This window comes from Vigna unguiculata, chromosome 2 (assembly GCF_037176805.1).
Source record: "Vigna unguiculata cultivar grain cowpea cultivar isolate G323 ecotype 2 chromosome 2, ASM3717680v1, whole genome shotgun sequence".
Classification (NCBI taxonomy): domain Eukaryota; kingdom Viridiplantae; phylum Streptophyta; class Magnoliopsida; order Fabales; family Fabaceae; genus Vigna; species Vigna unguiculata.
This window is the reverse complement of record NC_140793.1, coordinates 36,037,839-36,061,240: the sequence shown is the minus strand read 5'-3', so window position 1 is coordinate 36,061,240 and position 23,402 is coordinate 36,037,839. Positions and strand designations below refer to the sequence as shown.

Sequence of the window (23,402 nt, the reverse complement as noted above, 5' to 3'; positions counted from 1 at the left end):
TTTTTGAATTTGTGAAGTAAAACGGTGTTTCAAGTTTATATTTGAACTAAATCGTGTCAAATTTAAAGAACTCAAACATTATTTTAAAATGTGTTTAACATAGTCATTATAACTATATTAATTCATTTTCTAAAGTTTAGAAACAAAAATGTATCAAAATTGAGAGAGACAAACTCTAATTTTAGATCAAAATTTAGAAACTAAAAATATATTAATATCTAAAAAAAAACTAATTTTACTCTTTTTCACACTGCTCAATTTAAAAATAATTTTCTCTTTAAAATGGTTTTCGAATTGCACCATTAAAAGTTAAATATGTACAATACGTAAATTAAAAATGACTTCAAAAAGATGACGAAGGATAAAAAAATAACTTTTGAATTATCATTTAGGTTCCATATTTCACGATTCAGAGTAGAGTTGCCAAAACGGGTAATCCGGCTCGACCTACTATGGGTTAATGATTTAGTGAGCCAACCCAACCCGGCTCACTTTTTAGCGAGTCAAAAAAATTCGAATCCGGCCCGGCCCACCACGGGTTGACGAGTTAAACGGGTTGGCTCACGAGTTCACTTAATTAAAAAAAAAATATTTTTCTACTTTTTTTTTCAGTCAATACTAAATTGTAATTTTAATTAAAATCTAAATAAAATTTAATACAATCAAAATACAAATCAAAGTAAAAATATATATAAATTATTTATGTATTGGATAAAAAAACAATCTAACATGACTCAAATGTAAAGTCCAACTTATTTATGTGAGTTGGTGAGCCAACCCGGCTCACCACAGGTTCGACCCGGATGAGCCGGGTCAAAAATCAACGTGTATTGAAATTTATAAAAAAATTTCAACTCAACCCGGTCCGAACCCTGACGAGCCGGGTTAGCTCGCGGGTCTCAACCCATTTTGACAACTCTAATTCAGAGTTTATTTTGGATTCCTGATTATACGGTCTAAAAGATTTTTAACTTTTGAATTGTATAATTCAAAAATATTTTATTTTCAGAAATAAATTTTAGATTGTATAATTTAAAAAGAATAAAAAGATAATTTCATTTATGTAGAGGTGCCGGGGAAAATTTATGGAGGTGTAGGAAGGAGCAGTAGTTTTATAACATTTTGAAAGCCCAAAATGGTTGAATTGATAGGCCCAAACCGGCCCAAGAATGAACTACTTATTTTAAATTTATAACGTTCTAACATTAATAAAACACACTACTACACAATATTTTCTCGAACAAAAAATAAATGGTTGAACAAAAATTCAAGTCAACTTAATCACACATGAGAAAAAAGAGGCTTTAACACTGAATGAAGTTGATTAGTTATTTTACAATGCATGTTTCCATAATGATTCCTATTATTCAATTTTGATCTATAAATTTAACCAGTAATTCAATTAATAAATACTCTTCAAAAGTGATTCTACTAATGAAATTAACAATATATATTTAACATTGTATCGTATAATAATGTATTTATTACTTTAATTTAATCTATATTGTTAAATCTTTCTTTATTTGAGCTGTATAAAAAATTAAAATTCAGCTCAATATATTGTCTCTATCAAATTGAAACAACTAATAATACGCAAAAAAGAAAAATAACAGAAGTAATGGAAGTAAATCAGATAAACTACATATTCGAAGTTAGTTAAAGTAATTTACAACTTATAAATCACAAGTTCACATAATAAACTATATTCAAGTAGTACTTAAACATTTTTATTTTAGTCAAACTAATTTACAAGGTTATAAAATGAGTAAACATTACCTTTTTCACTTTACCAAAAAACTGTTCCTTTATCTCATTGGTTTCTTTTATTTTATTTTGTAAGCATATTATTACCTTACATTTTACCTTTTTTAGGACTTAATACATATTATAAGAGCACGAGTGGATATTTTTTTATCATATTTTTATATAATTATTTATTGAGAATTCAAATATTAGTCTAAATCTTATAATATATAAAAATAGAAAAAAAAATTGAGTAATATGTAATGATGAAAATTCTATAATCAATTGTTTTAAAACTTTTTCTCGATGTAGTATCAATAAGTTATATCTTGCCATGAAGACTTTGGTTTTTATAATATGAGTTTATTAAGAGGATAATTTATTGAAAAGATGCAAAATTAATGAGATTTAAGTTAAATCGTATAAGGTATTGATTATTTTCATTTTAGAATCTTTAAATAATGAGTTTATAGTTTTTTTTATCTTATATAGTGTTGTAAGACTCAAATTTACTTAAAACCAAACATTTTTAACATCATATAATTTTTTATTTGAAAACGGTTGAAAGTCTCATATTCACTAAAGATAAGGTCAATTCACAACATATAAATGAATGCAATCCTCACTTTACAAACTGATTTTGTAGAATTAAGTTAAGCTTAAAATTTACTCCTAATATGAGATTCAAGTACTTCTAAATTTGTTGTTGAAACAAAACGTTAATTCAACAACATTATCATTTTCATAAATATTTCTTAGTTTTGAAACTGCTTGGAAATGCATGGTACATCATGTGCAATGGGGGTTTATATAACTCTGCCTAGAATCCTAAAAGCTTAACCTTTTTGTCTTCTTTTTGTCCTGCAACACTTATTGTTTCATCAGACAAAATATGAAAGTCAATTTGCTCAAATCTCTTTTGACTTCATATGTCAACCACAAGAACAACATAAAGAAACAGTAACACACAAAAAAAGAAAACATCAATTTTTAAAATAGATTTTCAAATCGAAAATGTAGGACCCCTTAATTACACTAAGTTATTTATCTAATACATAAGATTCTGTCTGCAATCTAAGATAATTCAAAATTTGAAAATTCTAGAATGGGGAAATAAACTAATTAAACTATATGGTCTCGGTTCAATTTAGAACCGAGCCATATAACCCCTTTTAGTCTCGGTTCCTTAACACCCGAGGCCTAACACCCCTTTTGATACCGGTTTTTTTTCAACCGAAGTCTATAAGTCAAAACGAGAATGGTATTTTTGAAATTTTGGACAACTTTTTTGGCTTCGGACCTTCTTAACCGAGGCCTAACACCCCTTTTGACATCGGTTTTTTTATAACCGAGACCTATAACTGCTTTTGGCTTCGGGTTTTATGTGAACCGAGGCATAAAAGTTGCCTGTAATTGTAAAATTGCCACCGCGTTAATATAGGCTTCGATTTCTTGCCAACTGAGATCTATAAGGTAAGGTAGAAATGCAATTCTGCACTAGTGTCTGTTTTTTTTTTTATGCATTATTTATTATCACAATTGACTTTTGAAGATATTTGAATGGATGGAGTAAAAGTTTGATGAACTCAATAAATTGGTTGAACTTTATAAAATGATGGCAGAAAAATGATTAGAAATGTTGAAAGTAGAAAAGTTTATATAGTACCAACATACGTACCAAGCAAGCTGTCTTCAGTTATATGGGGAAATAAATGGAAGTTGAAACAATGCTTATTATCATCACAACGTCAATGGCTTGGACGCGCAGTAAGAAAAAGTTGCATGTCACTGATTATGTGTAAATGGTTTTCAGAATTGTTTATTTATCTTTGAAATATGTAACTCCTCTGATAATTTTTATATTACAATCACTCAAAACTTATAAACTTATTTTAGTATTTAATTTCACGCTTTAAATATACATGTTTAGAATAGAGTTATCAAAACAGGTAATCTGATTTGATCCGGTTTGATTCACCACAAATTTATCATTTGGTGAATCAATTAAACTCGACTCATTTATTAGCGAGTCAAAAAAATTTAAATCCGGTCCGACACATCACGGGTTGGTGGGTTAAACAAGTTGATTCACAGACTCACTTAATTAAAAAAAAATACAATTTTTTTATTTATTTTTTTGGTCAAAACTAAATTATAATTTTAATTAAAATCTAAATAAACTTCAATACAATCCAAATATAAACAAAAATCACAAAAATATAAATTCTCTATGTGTTAGCTAAAAAGAATAACCTAACGTAACCCAAATGCAAAGTCCAACTTAATTAAAAATACTTTATAATCCTTTATTTGCGAGTTGGCTCACCAACTCGGCTCACCACGGGTTCAACGTAGGTGAGTTGGGTTCTAGGTGAGCCAGGTCTAAAATAAAATTCGTGGTAAACCAGGTTAGCTCGCGTATTACAACCCGTTTTAACATATAACTCTAGTTTAGAGAAGTTGATTTATTGAAGGAAAATAATATTATGACTTTCTTCCTTTATTCTCTGATGCATCGGTGTCTTTTCTTATATATATATATATATATATATATATATATATATATATATATATATATAAAATATGTATAATCTAAATTGAAGATGTTGTGAAAATGTTGAAATTTACATTGTCCATTATTTAAGGAGCTGAATTTACGGATACGAGGTTGGTGTTTGTGTGGTGATTAAGAGGAAGAAGCGGGAAAAAGAGAAAGAAGAAGATTTGACCATTCATGAAAAATTAAAGTTTGGGCATTGCCTGTGTCTGGTCAAATAGTCAAATAGTCAAATAGTTGAGAGAAGAAGACAATGTTTGATCCCAACACCGCCATTTCCAGCATTGGGTCCCACAAGATCCTCTCAATTACCACCGTCGACTCCTTCTTTTGCCCAATCAAATTTCGTCAATACTTATATTATCTCTTTTACTCACTTTTTCTTTTTTTCATTCCATTTATTACAACAAATCACACTCTCATTAATTCTTAGTCAATGTTCCTCATTTTCTTAACTTATGTTTGTTGCATTGCAGCTGTTTCCCTCTCTCCTTTCGTCTTCTTCTCTTCTCTCTTTCTTCATTTTCTTTAATCAAATCAAGACTACATGTATTTCTTGAGTCTAGATTTTTTATTACGTTTTTTTGATGTTGTCCTTTACTGAGCATTAAAAATATATTATATTAATATTTTAAATATCTTTTTAATATATTTTAAAACGTCAAAATTAGTGGTAATCAGTGTATTATGAAGGCACAGTAAAGGAATAACACAAAAAACCAGCAAAGAATCCAAATTCGTATTTCTTCCACTATTTCATAAGGATAGTCATGGAATTTTTAATAAAAGGGATGAAGTTGTTAAGATTGATGACAACTTTTAAAGTGAAATTGTATGGAATGTGAACGATTTTTTAAGTATTAATCTCTCTTTCTTAAAAAAGTTCATGATCGGAAGTTTCACATCAACTAAAGATAAAACAATTTCATAATATATAAGTGAGTGTAAATTTCACTTTACAAAGTGATTTTGTGAAGTTTAATTAGGTTTAAAGTTCATTCCTAACATGATATCTGAGACATGACTTCAAAAATTTATCTTAATAATATTTCTTAAACATTTTGTTTCAACCGCTATCATTCTTTTCTTTTTTTTTTTTTATATTTCATATCTGTTCATTGCAAAATCAAAATGGATTTCGGTTCTCAAATGTTTTTTCAATGTAAAAACACTCGCTCCGATTCACATTTAACAATACATTGTGAGTATTATATTTATAGAAACGAAGGTGCTCTAGAAATTTGTCAAAGATATAGATGATGAAATCGATGGCTTTATATCCTAAAATATTTTGAAAAAACTCTGGGATGATGTAGGTGAGATTATTATAATAATATGGTTTGTTGAATTTATTTTATTTCTTTATTGTGAGGCAAATATTTGCTTTGAATTGAATATTCCAGATTCCATGTAGAACCGATGTTACTTCTGGTGGGGCACTGGATTTTTCCCTTAGGTTTATAAAATATTTCGAAAAATATTAAGGAATGTTTAAGAATCTTTGGTTAAAGTTAATTCATCATTTACTATTGTTAATCGTAAAGCAAACACTGTCGGTGGAACCTAAGATTCTTCCTTTATCCACTTCAAATTTTAAAACAATATTATGATGTACTAATTAACTATATTGTTAGGAATATAAATAATGGTTAAAATGTTATTTATTTACTTTTTATACTTATAACTTTTTAAAAGTCTTTCATATACATTGACTGATAATTTATATTAGTGGTGAATTTCTCCGACAAACTTCTTTTAGAATGATCCCGTATAAATTATAAGTGTGAGAGAATGAGTTATAAATTTATGATAAATTAAAGATAAAATCAAATTAAGTATATAAATGAATACATATATCACGTTAAATTAGATTTAAAAGAATAAAAAATTTTACATAAAAAACAAAAAGTGAATCCAACACATAAGATTGGCGAATCCCTTAAAAAAAAAAAACAAGTCCTTTCCGGTTAAAACATATGGATCCAAAGTGTATTAATTATTGAGTTGACTAAATAGAGAATTAGGAATGAAAAAAAAAAAAAAAGGGGTAAGAAATTTAACGCGGAGATCGTATATGATGTTAGTGTATATGTAGAAGAATAGTATACGATTTTTATGTGTGTGGATAGTGCTGAAAATGAAGTGTGTATTAATTTATTGAAGAAGATGGTGAATCTTAGCATGATCCAGCTGTTCCCAAACTCTTGTTGTTGCAGCCACCATCTTCTTCTTGCTATTCATTTGGTTGTTTACGCATAAACATACCACTAATCATAAAATTTAGATTCTCTGTTATATTTATATGTACTAATTTTTTTGTCGTACATTTTAAATACATCGATGAACATTTTTTTTTTATGTTTTATCTATTAAAAAGTTCTTTAAAGTAAAAACACCGATATATTTCGAAGGTACAACAGAATAGATGACAACACTAACAAATCAATATAGAATCTGGACTTCTAATCATATGTATAAACTACTACTTTTGTCTAATTATACATTTATTAAAGATATAAATATCCACTTAATTTTTGTTGGCTTAAATACTTTTTTCGTCCTCATTTTCGTAGTGTTTGTTGCGGATGGTCCTCATTTTGACAGAATGTTTAAAATGATTCTCATTTTTATGGAATGTTTAAAATGATCCTCATTTTCGGAATTCGTGTTTTATTTGGTCCTCTTCTGTGACGCTGTTTAAATAGTAACGGAATACTATACAGTACACGTAACACACCCCAATACAACATAATACCAAAAAGTGTCACCTGTACAGTGTTTTGTTACTAATTTAAACGGCGTCACAGAAGATGACCAAATAAAACACGAATTGCGAAAATGAGAACCATTTTAAACATTTAGTGAAAATGAGAACCATTTAAAACATTATGTCAAAATGAGAACCATCCGCAACAAACACTACAAAAGTGAGGACGAAAAAAATATTTAAGTCGCTAAATATTAACTGCTTCTGAACATTTTTATGAAATGTCAATTAAGACTGATTAATTTATGTTAGTTTGACTTACTTTGATTATGAATTGTAATGTATAATATTTCTATTTATTAATTCTCGCTGTTTTTATTGAATTTGGAAAAAGTATTTTCGAGGGGCAGTATAAAGTTTTTAAGAATCAAAACGATATCTCTCATGGAAAAAAATGAATTTTAAAGAGAAACAAAAAGGAGATTCACTCGTAAAAAAAAATTCTTAACATTCAAGCCGTATAGAATATTGTATAGTATAATAATAGTGTATGGATTTGTTTATAGCTTTTTGGATCAGTAGATGTAAATATTTTAAACATAGAACTTTAAGTCTAACTCAATCCTATAAAATTAACTTGTAAAGTGACATTTGCACTTCATTTATATCCTATAAAATTATCTTATTTCTAGTTAATGTGGACCTTCCAACACACCCTCTCACGCCAGTGTCTATATATCTTGTGCGTGGGACTATAAATTAATGGGCAGGGCGGCCCGATAGCGGGTAGAACAGAATGTCCAAGAAAACTCACTAGGATATACTTTTTAACCAGGCTCTGATACCATGTTAGAAGTGAAGTTTAAACCTAATTTAATCTCACAAAATCGACTTATAAGGTGAGATTTGCACTTTATTTATATAATATGAAATTGTCCTATAGAACTTTGATCAAGTAATATCATTTGAAATATAGTTAATTCTGAATATTTTCACAATTTACATCCAGTACATTTGGATTTATTTGGACTAAGTATGTGCATTTTGGATTGAGTATATATAATCATTGCTCATGGTATATAATAATTTACCAACACATTTTACATATTTATATAAAATCATTTAAAGAAGTGGACAAAAATGAAAATTAATTTTGATAACCAATTATTTACAATCATTATTTAAACACTCATTAGTACTAATTTGTTTTTATGTTAAAAGAAGAACATTCCAATATTAACAAAAAAACACGAAAATAGACACACACAAAAATTATTTGCAATGGGCTAAGAAGCGTCACCACTAGTGATAGTTTATTTGTTCTCACAAAGTGGACGAGCAATAATGGTTTCGTATTTCAAATTTTTCGAAATGTAAGTGAGGTGTATGCTGTTTGTATCCTTACAAATTAATTTAAGTTCGTATACTTTTTTTTTTGTATTTGATACTTATTACAAACAAACTTTTGAATTTATTTTACAATAACTTATATGGTGAGATGATTTTTGGAAGATTCATTTACATAAAAATAAAATTTTGGTATAATTAATGATTTACTTATCAAATTTGTTGGTTTTCTTCGTTTTTTATCTCTTTACTATTATTATTTTTTGCAGTTTAGTCTTTCAAAGTAAACCATTTATGTCCACCGTTAATATTTATTTTCTCTGTCTTTTTATCTGCTACGTTTTCTAAAAAAAAAAAATCAAAATATTTATTAGTCATAAGAAATTCTTTTGGTTTCCATAAAGAACCTTATGAAGCGTTTAAAAAACGTGCGGAGCGAGTAATTCAATTGTTAGCATCTCTATTATCGTAACAACTAACAAAAATTACAGTTAATTGTGAAATATATAATTAATACTTACGGTAATTTATACACTTATTACTTCCATGCCAAATATTTCTTGTCACTAACTACAAGAAGTCTTTAATCAATATAAAAAAAAAAAAAAAATGTAGAGACATTAAAATAGATTGGAATCCTTAAGCCAACCTGGCCGACCACGGGTTAGGATTGGATTGGATTAAAATTTTCTTACAAATTTTAATACAGGTTAATTTTTGACTTGATCTACTTAGAACCTGACTTGTCCGAGTTGAATCTATGATGAATCAGGTTGACTCACAAACCGGAAATAAAAGGTCACATAAGTGTTTTTTATTATGTTGAACTTTGCATTTGGGTCGGGTTATGTTCTGTTTTTAGCCAACACATTGGTATACTTGTGATTTTAGTTTGTAGTTGAAATTTAACATATTTTTGGATTACATTTAGATTTGATTGAAGTTTATTTAGATTTTAATCAGAATTATAATTTAGTTTTTTGAGATTGAAGAAAAAATTGTATTTTTTTTTAATTAAGTGAGTCAATGAGCCAACCCGTTTAACCTACCAAATCGTGGTGAGTCGGGTCGGGTTTGAATTGTTTTGACTCGCTAATAAGTAAGTCGAGTTAGATTGACTCACTAAGTGACCAATCCGTGATGGGTCAAGTCGGGTCAGATCGGATTATCCGTCTTGACAACTCTAGAAAAATCTATAAGCATTATGTGATAAGACGTAATTAGGAAAAAGAGTCTCTATTATTATTTATTAAATTCTGACATGAATATTATTCATGATAAATTAAGCAAACATTTTTTTTTATCAATAACATAATTGTATATGAAATATACATTTGGACTGAAATTTTGATATTTATAAATTATACGATGAGTTAAGTGCATGCGCTGGCATAACGGAACATGGTAATTTGTTGTAGTCCACTAAATTGAGTGGGTTTATTCACTTTGGTTTCACTTCTATCATAGTATCCACAATCTTAAAAGTTGACACTATTAGAAACCAACAGCATAGGCTATTTTAGTTGTGTTCATCATTTGAAGCACACATTATTAATTATTGAAAGTACTTTCTTAGGTTATTTTGAGGTTAGGTGTTGTGTTTTTTTTTTTCTTTTTCAAATAAAATTGATACATATGTAAATGCGTGGAAGAGAGTGTGTGCATGCTCCCTCCACTTTGTATGGACAAGGAGCCACAAAATCTAACGCGCTTCTTTCTCACAACAATGCTTCACATTAACGTATGTGAATTTTAGTTACGTGTGTTCAGACAATCCTTAATGGATAACACCAATGCTATACCATAATCAATTTCATATAAGATTTTTTCACATTTTCTTCTTTAGTTTATGGATAACTTTGGATATAAAAAAATCTTGATAAGTTTGCTGGAAAAGGAAAAGCTGGTTGCAATAATTAATTGAAACTTATTACAAATATTTTAAAAAATTGATAAAATCACATTAAAACAGTTGCTTATTGAAGTAGGTGACAATAGTGAATTGATAAAATTGAAAATTTATGAAAGGATTGATTATGTGATATTTTGAAATAATTTCAATTTCACTACATGAATGAAAGTATTGTTATATTACTTGATCACCATCACGTGTAATATTCGATCAATCTCATCCTAAACCATCAACTTTTTCAGACTTTGATATTACTAATGAGTTTATATATATTTTCTTATATCTAATGTTATAGTTATAGTGTTATTTGATATATATATATATATATATATATATATATATATATATATATATATATATATATATATATATATATATATATATTGGTTTTACACATAATAGAATTTTTATACCATATAAAAAGATGAAATTTGAATTAAATTTAACACTATAAAATTGATTTATGAGATAAAATTTTTATTTATTTATATACTCTAAATTATTTTTATTTGCAAGTCGTATGATATCTTCAATAATTTTTTATTTTATTATATATATATATATATATATATATATATATATATATATATATATATATATATATATATATATATATGAGACGTACAAGAATACTTCTTTCTTGTCCATCTTAATTACACCTACATCTTTAGTACTTTGAAACGCTACACCCATAAAATGTCTTGGGATTAATAATATTAACAAAATATACATACATGCAAAGTATACTCTATACTTAAGTTTGCATTTTAATTTCTAAAATATTCAAGACATTTATAAATTTTTAAAATTAACCATCATTGCATGAATAAAACATGTAAGCAGTGTTTAGCTATTGTTTATATTTGAAAAAAGAAGAACGAAGAATTGAAAAATGTAAAATATGATTATGTGTAATAGAATATAATTTCACCAATATTCAACCCAATGTATTTTAATATATGAGTGAGATAATTGTTTTATAAATATATCAAGACTTAAATACCTTTTTCGTCTTTATTTTCGTAATGTTTGTTGCATATGGTCCTCATTTTGACAGAATGTTTAAAATGGTTCTCATTTTCGTAATTCGTGTTTTATTTTGTGATGTTGTTTAAATCAGTAAAGGAGCACTGTACAGGTGACACTGTTTGTATTACGTTGCATTGGGGTGTGTTACGTGTACTGTACAAATGTGGTAATTTAGAAACCATGCAGAATATCACAACAATCAAAGCACAAACAAACCTCAAAATAGAATTACGAAAACCTTAATCCACGAGCAAATACAACCCAAAAAACCCTAAATCCACTTACCTCGTTGATGATGATTAACTGAAAATTTGAAATGAAGAATGCGACTCCAATCCAACAATGAAATGACAAGTATTAGCTGCTTTCTCTACAAATACGAGATCAAGAAAGACAAAGATGAAGAAATCGCCTCCAACGATGAAGAGTGCGACTGCAATCCAACTCAAGCCCGAATTGCAAAATTTTTCCCAGATTGAAAAGTTAACGTTAAGTAGCCATTTGTAAGTACACATAGTACACCCCAATGCAATTTAATACAAACAGTGCCACCTGTACAGTGTTCCATTACTGATTTAAACGGCATCACAAAAAAGGACCAAATAAAACACGAATTGCGAAAATGATGACCATTTTAAACGTTCGGTAAAAATGAGGATCATTTTAAACATTCTATCAAAATGAGGACCATTCGCAACAAACACTAAAAAAATGGACGAAAAAGGTATTTAAGCCATATATCAATTACATTTTTTATTATATCATACATAATCAAATCACTCTTAACTTTTTCTTCATTTTTTTATCTTTTTATCTTTTTTATTTCTTTCCTTAATTCAAAGACTCTTCTACCTTCAACTTCTTTCTCTTTCCTTTATTTTATATTTTTTTTTTCACTTACCCATTTCCATTTAAGAAAATATTTTTTTGACTATTAAATTTTGACAACTTTCTCTTACAATTTTATGTGACATCTTTTAAGTAGTTTTTTATTTTATTTTCTCATTTTCAATATTTTAAAACCACTCAAAAAATAACACATCATATTGTAAGAGAAAGTTGTCAAAATTTAGTAGTTAAAATATCATTGTTATTCCATTTATTATCCAAACTCAACCGAATCCAAAAGTGAAGAAGTCACTATCCAGTAGAAGGGAAAGTGTTTGGTTGTTATAATGGTCATTTGGACTTTGAATGAGTCAATCTCATATATGTATTAAAAAATAATTATCATTATTATAAAATTAATAGTTTTTTTTTTTTTTAAAGTCCTTGTCCCTACGTGCATCCTATTCTATGGCCATGAGTGTTTTCTTTTAGTTTTCCTGGTTTCACGTGGGATACATATTGGGTAGAACCCATCCTTTTTATGATGATGATGACCAACATTTATTCATATTTTACTTTATTATTATTATTATTTTAAAAACAAAAATAATTTAACCACGAATAACATCAAAATTTAACCCTTTTTTTAAGACTCCATTCATCTTGACCTAATCTTTAGCAAACCCTGATTAGGTGAAGTTTAGGGATAAAAAGTTAGTTTAATAATAAAAAAAAACATGAAATGAGGTTGTCTAAAATAGTAGATTATACTAGGTCAATTTAGACATTAAGAGTGGTGTTTAATATGAGAATGCGTGTTATTGTCTAGCTGCCAAGCAATAAAAGCACGCCATATAAATAAAAAAAAAAAAAAAGGTACAAAATAGTAACTTCCACCTTTTCATCCACGATCATTCTCATTTATACAATTTTGATTCTATGGTCATTTATTTGTAACATTATTTATGAACTAAAACTTGCATTTGATTTTTTGTTTTTATAATATATGAAGTATCGATTTAATGAAAATTAGTATCTCTTTAAAATTTTTGACCAATTTAGTTTTTCATATTTAAAAATGTGTGAATTTAGTTATTTTATCCAAATTTTGTTAAGTTTATCTGATGTTTCAAATGCATTTCATGATAGTTTTTGAATTGTTTATATCGTTTGACACATTTTAGCTTCAATGTTAACTCAAATCTTATCATAAAATATATTTAAAATGTCAAATAAACTTAAGAAATTCTGGTAAGAAGGATTAAATTCACGCATTTCTAAAGATGAATGACTAAATTGACATAAAATTTCGAAGAGGTACTAATTCTAAAATTCACTAAACTTAAGTATCAAAAACATATTTAACCTTGAGCTAAAAATTTTGTATTTGGAAAAAGAAAAAGTGAGGGAAATAGATTTTTTTTTCTTAAATACCAACCAAAATTTCTCATATAAATTCATTGTTTAATTATTCTTATTGTGAAATCTGAATTCAGTACTATCTGTTTTTTTTTTCTTTAAAACAATCAAGTTGTATGAGTGGTATATTCTTTTTCTCTTTTAAAAAATATATATATTTTCTGTTTGGTTCTTTTAGGAATCACTTATCTCAAGGGAAATACAGACTGTGTTGAGAACTTTTATATTGTTATAAACAAATGGCAATTTATTTATTTTATTATGTTTGTTTGTTGCATGTTTTATCACTTAAATGACTTTTAGGATATCTTCAATGGATCTGGAAAGAGTACTTTATATTTTGTAAAATATTTAGCATATTAATTTAATTCATCTTATTATTTTTGAAATATTTTGTACATATAAAACAATTTAGATTTGTTACATTTTTATTTCTAATTTAAATAAACAATGTTAATTGTTGTAAAATAAAAGCAATAATTAAAAATTCAAGAATATTGATATTGGGGATTCTTTTAGTTGATTTTGATTGATGTTAATCTTTAATAAAAGTTCATTCAGATTTTTTTAAATAAATTGATTTTTTTAATTTATATTAGAGAAGATTATTTTTAATTGACGTATATCTCATTATTTAAGCCGACATCAATTAAGACTATATTCACAAAATTAATATGTTTAAACTATATTTTTTTTTGTCAACTCTTTATTAGTGTTGACCGGAAAAAATTACAATGTGACATTGACAAAAAAAAATGTTCTTAGTTAATGTTTGTCATAAAATCTCTCCATCAATATTAGAAAGACAAACAATTATGACATATTATTGACAAAGAAAAACGATGTCAACGAAATGAAATATAATTTAAATATGTGAGAAAAATAGCCAAACAAAACCTTAACTAATAAGGACAGTAAAACAATAACAATTTATGAGTTTAATAAATTTAATTAATAGGATGATATTCACTTTTATTTAGATGTATCAATTTGACAATCATTTTTAAAAATGTGTCAATCGAGTGACAAGATGTCTCAATTAGGTCATTTTCAATAAAAAATATTAACACCGTTAACGGTATTGATATTTAAAATGACTTATAAAATTAAGTATTAATATTTGTATTAAATTTAGTGGTAAAAATCATGAATTAAGTTAATGACTTTAATAATTTTTGTCTGAAAGAGACTTGATTAAGATATTATTTCAAAAATTAAGACTATATTGATACATTTTTAAAATCGGATATCAATCTGACACATCTAAACAAAAGTAGTTACCATCCAACTAATTAAACTCGATGTATGTGAACTATAAAGTTTTTATCCGCTACAAGATGTAGACACTCCTGAATAAACTAAAACCTCATTAACAAAAAAAAATACAAAACAAAACATTTAAATAAACATGTACATGCCCATGCTGATCTAACATATCCAAAACCTTATATTAGATTCTACGAATTTGGAATTGTGATTGGAAAAACCATTGCCACCTAAGTTTTCAAAACGCGTCCTAAACAGTCACTCTTTTTCACTTAATCTAATCCCCAAATTTTCAACCTCAAAAAGTTTGCACAAACACATGGCACCACCTCCATAACCCTTCACTTCCCAATCTTAACAAAAACAAATACTCACAAAAAATCTTCAATATTTAATAACTACAACATCACCAACACTTACAAAAAACATTATTGTTCATAAAGCAAAAAGTATCACCCAATCAAAACCAAAATAAAAATAACAAGAACAATAACAAAAAAAAAACATAGACATAGATTTTGTTGGAAAACTTGTTGGAAAACAAAGGGCAAAGGAAGCACCTACGAGGAAGGTCACCAAAATCAAGATGTTGCTGATGCTCCCACGTTTCGCATCCACATCTATAAATACCAACGACAATGTTCCGCACATCACTACCGCTACAACAACAACAGCATCAACAACAACAACGTTAGCTATTACAATTCACAACACTGCAAAAAACATTTTATAATTCAAGTGTATAACGTTACTCAAATTTCAAAGCTTGGACGCTGATTTTGCATGGACATGCCGTCTTCGAGTTCAACCCATGTTGGCGCTGCGTCTTCTGCGTACAGAGGAGTGCGCAAGAGAAAATGGGGCAAGTGGGTCTCCGAAATCCGCGAGCCCGGAACCAAGACCCGGATTTGGCTCGGCAGTTTCGAGACGCCGGAGATGGCCGCCGCCGCCTACGACGTGGCGGCGTTGCATTTCCGTGGCCGCGACGCCAGACTGAACTTCCCCGAGCTCGCAAGCACGCTGCCGCGCCCCGTCAGCAACAATGCCGACCACATACGCATGGCGGCGCACGAGGCGGCCCTGCGGCTCCGGACCAACCCCGCCCCGCCGGAGACCGGAGGAGGCATTTCCCCCACGGCGGCGCCGCTGACGGTGAGACTCTCCCCCACTCAGATTCAGGCCATCAATGACTCCCCCATGGACTCGCCTCAGACGTGGATGCAAATGCCGGACACTTTCATGATGCACGATCAATCCATGATGTTCGCAAATGGTTATGCCTTTGAAGACAACGAGTGGGAGCATATGCAGAATGATTCTCTCTGGGATCCTTAGATACACATATACATACATACATATACATTATACATACGTACATTCACACGGTATACCAACAGTGAAGAAGAATACGAATACACCACATATACCATATACCAGTATTGCTATTAGTTTATTGTGGTTACGTTACGTTTCGTTACATTATGACTAATGAATTAATTAAGGTGAGGTGACAAGAACGGTGACACTGACGCCATGTCTCTCTGCATTTGACCAGTCCTAGGTTTTGAAAATAAGAGGCGTGGAGGAACATGCGAACATGCCATTGCTTCCTTTTTCTTTTTGTTCTTTCCTCCATGGATCATTTGGAAGTACCTAGACTATAGCTTATGGAGATGAATTAGCAAGAAAAGATCACACTTTGGAGGGTCCCAGTAGAGATTAGTGTAACTATTTGTTGTGGGAGAGATTTGTTTAATCAAAGATTTTTGATTTAGTATAGTGGGTGGGATTTGTTCTGTGTACCAGATAAGCCACGAACTCTGTTTATTGGCTGTGTTTTATAGGCTGTGGAAGAGTGTGGTGTGCTTTTATTCTATTTTAGTAAATAATGATGTATTGGAACTCCATTAATATAATGATTTCTTCTGAGATTTATCCACTTCTTTGCTTTGTTTTTCATCCAAAAAAAAGACACCACCTTTTATTTTCTTTTCACAGGCTTTTTAACTTTTGGGCCAATGGGTTGGGCTTTTTTTTTTATGTACATGGGTTGACCCAAACCGAAGCAAAAAAAGACATGAAAGGTTTGCTGTATCAGATAACCTCTCTGCATAATCAGTGGTAGTTGGTGTTCGTGTTATGTCAGTTAATAGAAAAAAAATGGAGAAAGTGTGAAGAAGAGCGATTGATTGTGCTTGTATTGTAGAGTGAAGTGTCTCTGGAAAATGTTTATCATCACTTCAAATTCCACTCCCACTTGGTTGTTTTCTAACTCAGTTTCACCTTTGTCTCTATCTTCTCCATATTCCTCCATCAAAATCGTTAAAAGCTTGAAGCTTTTGAACATAGTTGACGCCCCGTTTGCTGTTCCAGAAAAAATTGGAAGCAAAAGAAGAAGAAGAAGAAGAAAATGGGGAGCAATTGATGGAAGTGGCGAGAAGCAATCCGTTACTGTAGCAATTGATGGAAGTGATGATGATGATGATGATGATAACGGTGTTGATTCAGCTTCAGCTGTGGTGAGGAATTTCTATGGAGGAATCAACGCGCATGACGTGGATTCTGTTGAGTACCTTATCGCAGAGAATTGTGTGTACGAGGATCTTGTCTTTCCCCAACCCTTTGTGGGTCGTAAGGTAACTTACATATTTACATCAGAAATCAATTGTAGTAGTTAAGACAAGATAAGTCATTAGTTTTATTTTAGGGTTCACTATATTATGCAGGAAATTCTTGAGTTCTTCAAAAAATTCACCAATTCTACCAGCAAAGATCTGCAGTTTGTTATTGATGATTTGTCTACCAAGGACCCCTCATCCGTTGGGGTGATATGGCATTTAGGTGCATTACACAGATTCTGTTGTTCTTTATTTTTCGATGTCTTTTGAGATTAAATTAAACATTTGAAAATGTTTTCAGAATGGAAGGGAAAACCTTTTCCCTTTAGCAAAGGTTGCAGTTTTTATCGTCTGGAGGTGATCAATGGCAGAAGACAAATAACGTGAGTGATGATAGTGTCTTTCGTAATAGCTTGCAACATTTTCATCTTTGATTGGCTAATGCTTATTACAAAGTTGTTTAATTTTCTTTTCTACAGTACCAAAATTCACAGATAAATCTTACATTTTGTGAAAACAGATATGGGCGAGACTGTGTTGAACCTGCAATCAAACCTGGGGATGCAACATTGGTACGTGAATTTGACTCTATCATCGGAATGGATAAAAAAAAAAAGTATGAACAAAGAGAAAATGGAAAACCAGAAAAGAATTTGTGTGGATGAGTGTTTTTATCTATTGACTTAGTTTGATTCTTTTGAAATACAATTTATATGCAGACACTGATAAGGACTGTGACATGGCTTCTGCAGCAATTTCCTCAGTTGGCAAATCGGTTTTAGTCAAAATTTCTGCACTGTTTTGGAACTGCAAATGTTCTCCTTTCACAATTGATATATATATATATATATATATATATATATATATATATATATATATATATATATGTATGTATGTATGTATAGCATCTTAGGATCCAAACTAAGAAGTTCGATGGTGTACTTTTGTAAGTTTGAGGTTTTGGAATAGTTAATTTCTAGAGATATATTTTTATTATCTTTTTCTTTTGGAATCACTCACTCACCTTTTTGTATTGCATTTTTAAGTTGAGTGAAAAATTTAGCTTTATCTTGTGAATGTAAAGCTATGTTTGTGTTTTTATTATAACGGTTTTTAAATGTTTATTTTTTATTTTGTGTTGGAATACAAATATGGATCTAAGTATTATATAAATAAAAAAGTTAAATATAGTATCACAATAAAATTAGTGTTAACCTCTTGTATAAATTAACTTATATATCATTAATGCTATGTTTCTTCGTAAATTACACATGAGAATAAATATTGAAATAAACGTGTTGTAGCCCAGTTAAATATAATTGAAAAAAGTTACGCAAGAAAAGTTATAATTTGGAAAAAAAAAGTGATGAAAGAAAATAAAATAGAGTTTTAAAAGTTTAAGCAAAATACATTGATAAAAAAATTCACTTTCAAAAAGTTCACTACCAAAATGTCAAGTAAATGAACACCGTAGAAAATATTTTTTGGAAGTGTGAAACTACCGAAACACGTTAAAAAACTATTTCAAAATAGTACTTTTATGAGAGTGTGAAAAGAAATCAACGTTGTGAAATGTTAAAATTTAAGTTATTTAAATTCTAACAATTACTTTTGATGATTATGGGAGTGAAGGAAGAAAATTTGGGAGTCCACCAAGAAAATGCCCAAGAATGAAATTGGACCAGTTAGCGAAATCCGAGATATTAAAAAGACACCAATCTAGGTTTCTAGGGTTCGTTTGTCTGTAAACGGCAGCTCCGTAACCAAAACGACACTCGCCTTTTAGGGTTTTTGTATATTTATACAAAGGTGACGTGGATTTCATTTTCAATTCAGAACTTGACAATGGGGTTTTGGGGTTAGTGATCTTCATTCTCCTTTCTCTTCTTTCTCCTTCGACCTTCGACGTAGTTCTAAATGCACAAGCAATCAACTCTTTCACTTCTTATTCTGAAATTTTCTTTTTAGCTTCTAATAATCTGTTTCTTCTTTTTCATTCGTTTTGAACTCTTCTATGTGTTTTTTCTATTTTGCGTTTTCATTTTCTTTGTGAACTCAGGGATTGAAGTTAAACCTGGCAAACCGTGTCCTTATCACTCTGACAATGTGCGAGGGAAGCTGCACGTTACTCAGGTTCTTCATTCATGACTCAACTTTTTCTTTCCAACATCCCTGCGATTCCAAGATTTTTTTTCTTGTATTGGGTTTGTCTTATGCAAATAACTGTTGCTCTTGTTTTCTTTGATATTAAAGTTTGGAATGTAATTTCATTGTGGGGTTTTAAGCTTGGACTCTTGATAAATTTGCTTGACCTTGTAATGCTTGATCGGTATAGTTCTTTGGGTCGATATAACATATGCATTGCATTTAAATGTAATTATATATGCATTTAAATGCAATTATATAGGCGGTGTGAATGTAATGACACTCAGGGAGTCCAAAGTCTGTTAATAATTTTTCAGTTGGATATAAAATGTCATGGTATTATGTATGAACTATTTCATTGTTGCCCTAAAATTTCAGGCTACTCTAGGCATTGGCTCATCAAAGGATAAAAGCATTCTTCAGTGCGCTTCTGGACATAAAAGTCCAGTTTTCTTGTGTTCACTGATACCAAATAGAATTGAGTCATGCCCTTTGAATCTTAAGTTTGACATTGATGACTTAGTTGCGTTCTCAGTGATTGGTTCACGAAGCATCCACCTTTCTGGTTTTTTCGCGGCTGATGATGGAGATGAGCTTAAGGATGACTATGAATAGTATCCTTCTGGAAAACTTTCATTTGTTGACTTATTTGCATTTCAATTTAAGTTTTTATTTATTTATTTTGTATAGTTGTCACTAAGACATGATTCTTGGTGCAAATTCTTTATCTTCTTGATTTTCTTACTACGGTATTGTGAAAGTGATTCATGGGGAGAAGATATTGAAGGAACTGACACAGATGAATCATCTGAATATGATAGTGAAGATGACTATGATGATGGCTTTATTGTTGATAGTGATGTTGACATGTACCAGTCTTCACCAGTCCCAAATAGTGGAGGTATTTTCATTCTATTATAAAATTTTCTTGAGGTCATGAAACAATTATACTCATTTTTTTCTCTCGTGTCTATTTTTCTTTTAATTTTGTAGTTTTCTTATTGATGTTCACATGTGTATAGAAATGTCCAATTTATAGTAAAATAGAATATGAAATGTCATGAAATACTCACATTCTACCACTATATTTTTTGTGAAAAATAACAAACTGTCGAAGAAAATTTGTGTATGATTGTTATTGTGTACATCCATATACATTGTTTCTGGCACGTGTTCTGCATTCTCGTCATTTGACGATTCTTCTGCCATATATAATTGATATACATCATATTTCAACTGTCTGGCATGTGTCCTGCATTCTCGTCATTTGACAATTCTTGTGCCATATATAATTGATATACATCATATTTCAACTGTTGTGTGATAAGCCTGGGATGCTATCTGCTATAGCAGATTGTTGGGGATGCTATCTTCTATAGCATATTGTTGGCTTTCTGCCCTTTTCCGCAATCTGCAATTTGTTAACATTGTGAGTGTAGGAAAGAAACTGAAAAAGTAAATTAATGACTTGTGTTTTCATTTCCCCTTTTGTTTCAGTTATAATTGAAGAAATATTGGATGATGAAAAACCTACAAATGGAGATGATCAAAATAAGCAATTAAAGAAAAAGAAACAGGTAGCTAAGTTGAAACCAACAGACAGCAAAAATTTCGAGTCTGCAATTGTTGCTAAGGGTGAGACTGATCTTGTGGAGAGTGATGATGAAGATGAAGATGGTTTTCCAATTTCCACTGCTGGGAAAGATGTCTCTGTATCTCAGAAGGCAGATGCAGAAATGAAAGAACACGCACTTAAGAAAATTGAGAATGCCAACAAGAAGGGAAAAGATGTCGATCATTCTGCTGGAGTTAAACGGAAGGTTGATAGTACTGATGAAGATGTGCCACAGGATGGGTGAGAAAGATTTTCCAGTTTAATTACTCCCGAGAAGCAATTTCCATCTGATATTTGTTTTGCCCATCCGATTCTTTTCGAAATACTTTTAATCTATATTGAGCTAGATGTTTTGTGCTAAATCATTTCTGACAATGATAAATTGTTCAGGAAAAAGAAGAAGAAAAGAAATAAGTTAAAGGAACATATTAAAGGGGAAAATGCTGATGCATCTGGCAATAGCAATGAGACAAATGTTACTGCCCCAGATGAAAAGCATCCTGAGGCTGTCAAAACTACAACAAGCCAGAGTGATGTTTCTCATGCAAAGGATGAAAATGAGGGAAAGTTGGTCAATAATGAGTAAGAACTGTCAAACTAACTAGAATCAGTTTCACTCTACTAGGTTTTTGTTGTTACTGGCAGTGATTTTCTATTTAAATAGTACATACATATTTAACTTTCTATCTTTTCAATTGATTTTACTATCACAAATTTTTTCTTTGACTAAATCCTCAGAATATCTGGTACCAAACTAAAAAATTGTACTGGAAATACCACAATTGGATATCAACTATATAAGATGTGTAATTGTTGGGTCTTGCTTGAGTTTGTGGTGAACTTTGCTCCTGTGGAGTCATTTCTAATAACCTTTTCTATCCTTGAGATATTGAAGATTGGAAATTAAGGGGGTGTGGGTTTCTTTGCCCCCTTTTTCACTTTTAAGGTTATGTACGGTTTTCTAATTATTTGTTTGTGATATTTGTTCCCAGGGTCAGTGCTGAGAAAAAAAACAAGAAAAAGAAGAAGAAAAAGACCAAAGAGCCGGAAGGGGCAGCTGCTGTAGATCAAATTACTTCAAGTGCCGAAAAGCAGAATTTGCTTATCACCTCAGAAAAAAAGGGGAAGAAACAAACTGAGACGAAGGCATCTCAAGTGAGAACTTTTCCGAACGGATTGGTTATAGAGGAGGTCCTTATGGGTAAACCTGATGGCAAAAGAGCTGCTCCTGGAAAAAAGGTTACACATCACCCACAAATTTTCTGATGGTTGCATTGGCGTAGTTCACTGAAGGATATCTGTCTTCAACCAATGTTTTTATATACTACTTTATTTTAACAGGAACTTATTGTTTGATTACAGGTCAGTGTTAAATATATTGGCAAGCTGCAAAAGGGTGGGAAAATATTTGACTCAAATGTGGGAAGAGCACCCTTTAAATTTCGCCTGGGTATGTAATCTGCTGATGTGTTGAATTTGCTGTGATTTTCCTTTTTGTGTATGTTTCACTATTTCATGTTGTATTTGCAGGTGTAGGACAAGTCATCAAAGGGTGGGAGGTTGGGATCAATGGTAATATATAATAAGATTTTAAGCTCTCTACTGGTTAATTCTTTATACCAATTAAAGTTTTCTTGTGTTTTCGACAGGGATGAGGATCGGGGACAAAAGAAGAATCACAATTCCACCATCTATGGGGTATGAATTTCCCAGTTTTATCTTTTATTTGTTGAATTCGTTTTCTCTACATTGATCGTGTGTAGCTCGTGTCGTGAAGTAAAATATATTTTCCCTTTGTTTTGAAATTAAAAAAAAAAATCGTAAATTTCAGTAGAAGCATTTGCATATTTTGCTTTTTTATTACAGTTATGTGGGAGCTCTGTTGTTTATGCCACAAGTGTTTGTTTTGTTGTGCAGATATGCAGACAAGCGCGTTGGGACTATACCACCAAATTCGTGGCTTGTATTTGATGTTGAGTTGGTTGATGTTGATCGCTAATTTGCAACTGTTGCAACTGTTCCGGTCCAAATGTTCTTGCATCTTTTTTCTCATTGTTTGTCTCGGGAAATGTTAACACATTTACCATTCTTTGGTTGGGTCATCTTAAGATAGAAGCCAAGTTTTGTAGGAAATTTTGGATTGTATGAAGGAATCACACAGATGAGTGTACAATTTTATTATTACATTTTATAACGGAACAAGAAATTATGTGTTA

General features: G+C 30.2%; 3 protein-coding genes across 4 annotated transcripts; all 3 read left to right on the top strand.

Annotated features, from left to right (window-relative positions):
- The first annotated feature begins 15,443 nt into the window (after positions 1-15,443).
- Positions 15,444-17,068, top strand: LOC114170752 (ethylene-responsive transcription factor ERF021-like). Its single transcript, XM_028056307.2, has one exon. The coding sequence runs from the start codon at positions 15,592-15,594 to the stop codon at positions 16,141-16,143; it is 552 nt and encodes a 183-aa protein (XP_027912108.1). The 5' UTR covers positions 15,444-15,591; the 3' UTR covers positions 16,144-17,068.
- LOC114170738 (Nuclear transport factor 2 (NTF2) family protein) lies at positions 16,915-18,438 on the top strand. Of its 2 annotated transcripts, none has more exons than XM_028056297.2 (5): positions 16,915-17,444; positions 17,535-17,649; positions 17,728-17,809; positions 17,947-17,998; positions 18,179-18,438. In XM_028056297.2, exons 1-5 carry the CDS (start codon positions 17,034-17,036, stop codon positions 18,206-18,208), a joined length of 690 nt encoding a protein of 229 aa, XP_027912098.1. In that variant the 5' UTR covers positions 16,915-17,033; the 3' UTR covers positions 18,209-18,438. The 2 variants fall into 2 exon arrangements, with proteins under 2 accessions (XP_027912098.1, XP_027912091.1); XM_028056290.2 differs by having other exon boundaries at positions 18,146-18,438.
- A 715-nt stretch (positions 18,439-19,153) lies between these two features.
- Positions 19,154-23,402, top strand: FKBP53 (FK506 BINDING PROTEIN 53). The gene is made up of 11 exons (XM_028056249.2): positions 19,154-19,284; positions 19,486-19,559; positions 19,950-20,185; positions 20,333-20,472; positions 21,069-21,426; positions 21,577-21,768; positions 22,179-22,425; positions 22,549-22,636; positions 22,717-22,758; positions 22,836-22,884; positions 23,104-23,402. The coding sequence occupies exons 1-11, from the start codon at positions 19,272-19,274 to the stop codon at positions 23,183-23,185; spliced, it is 1,521 nt and encodes a 506-aa protein (XP_027912050.1). The 5' UTR covers positions 19,154-19,271; the 3' UTR covers positions 23,186-23,402.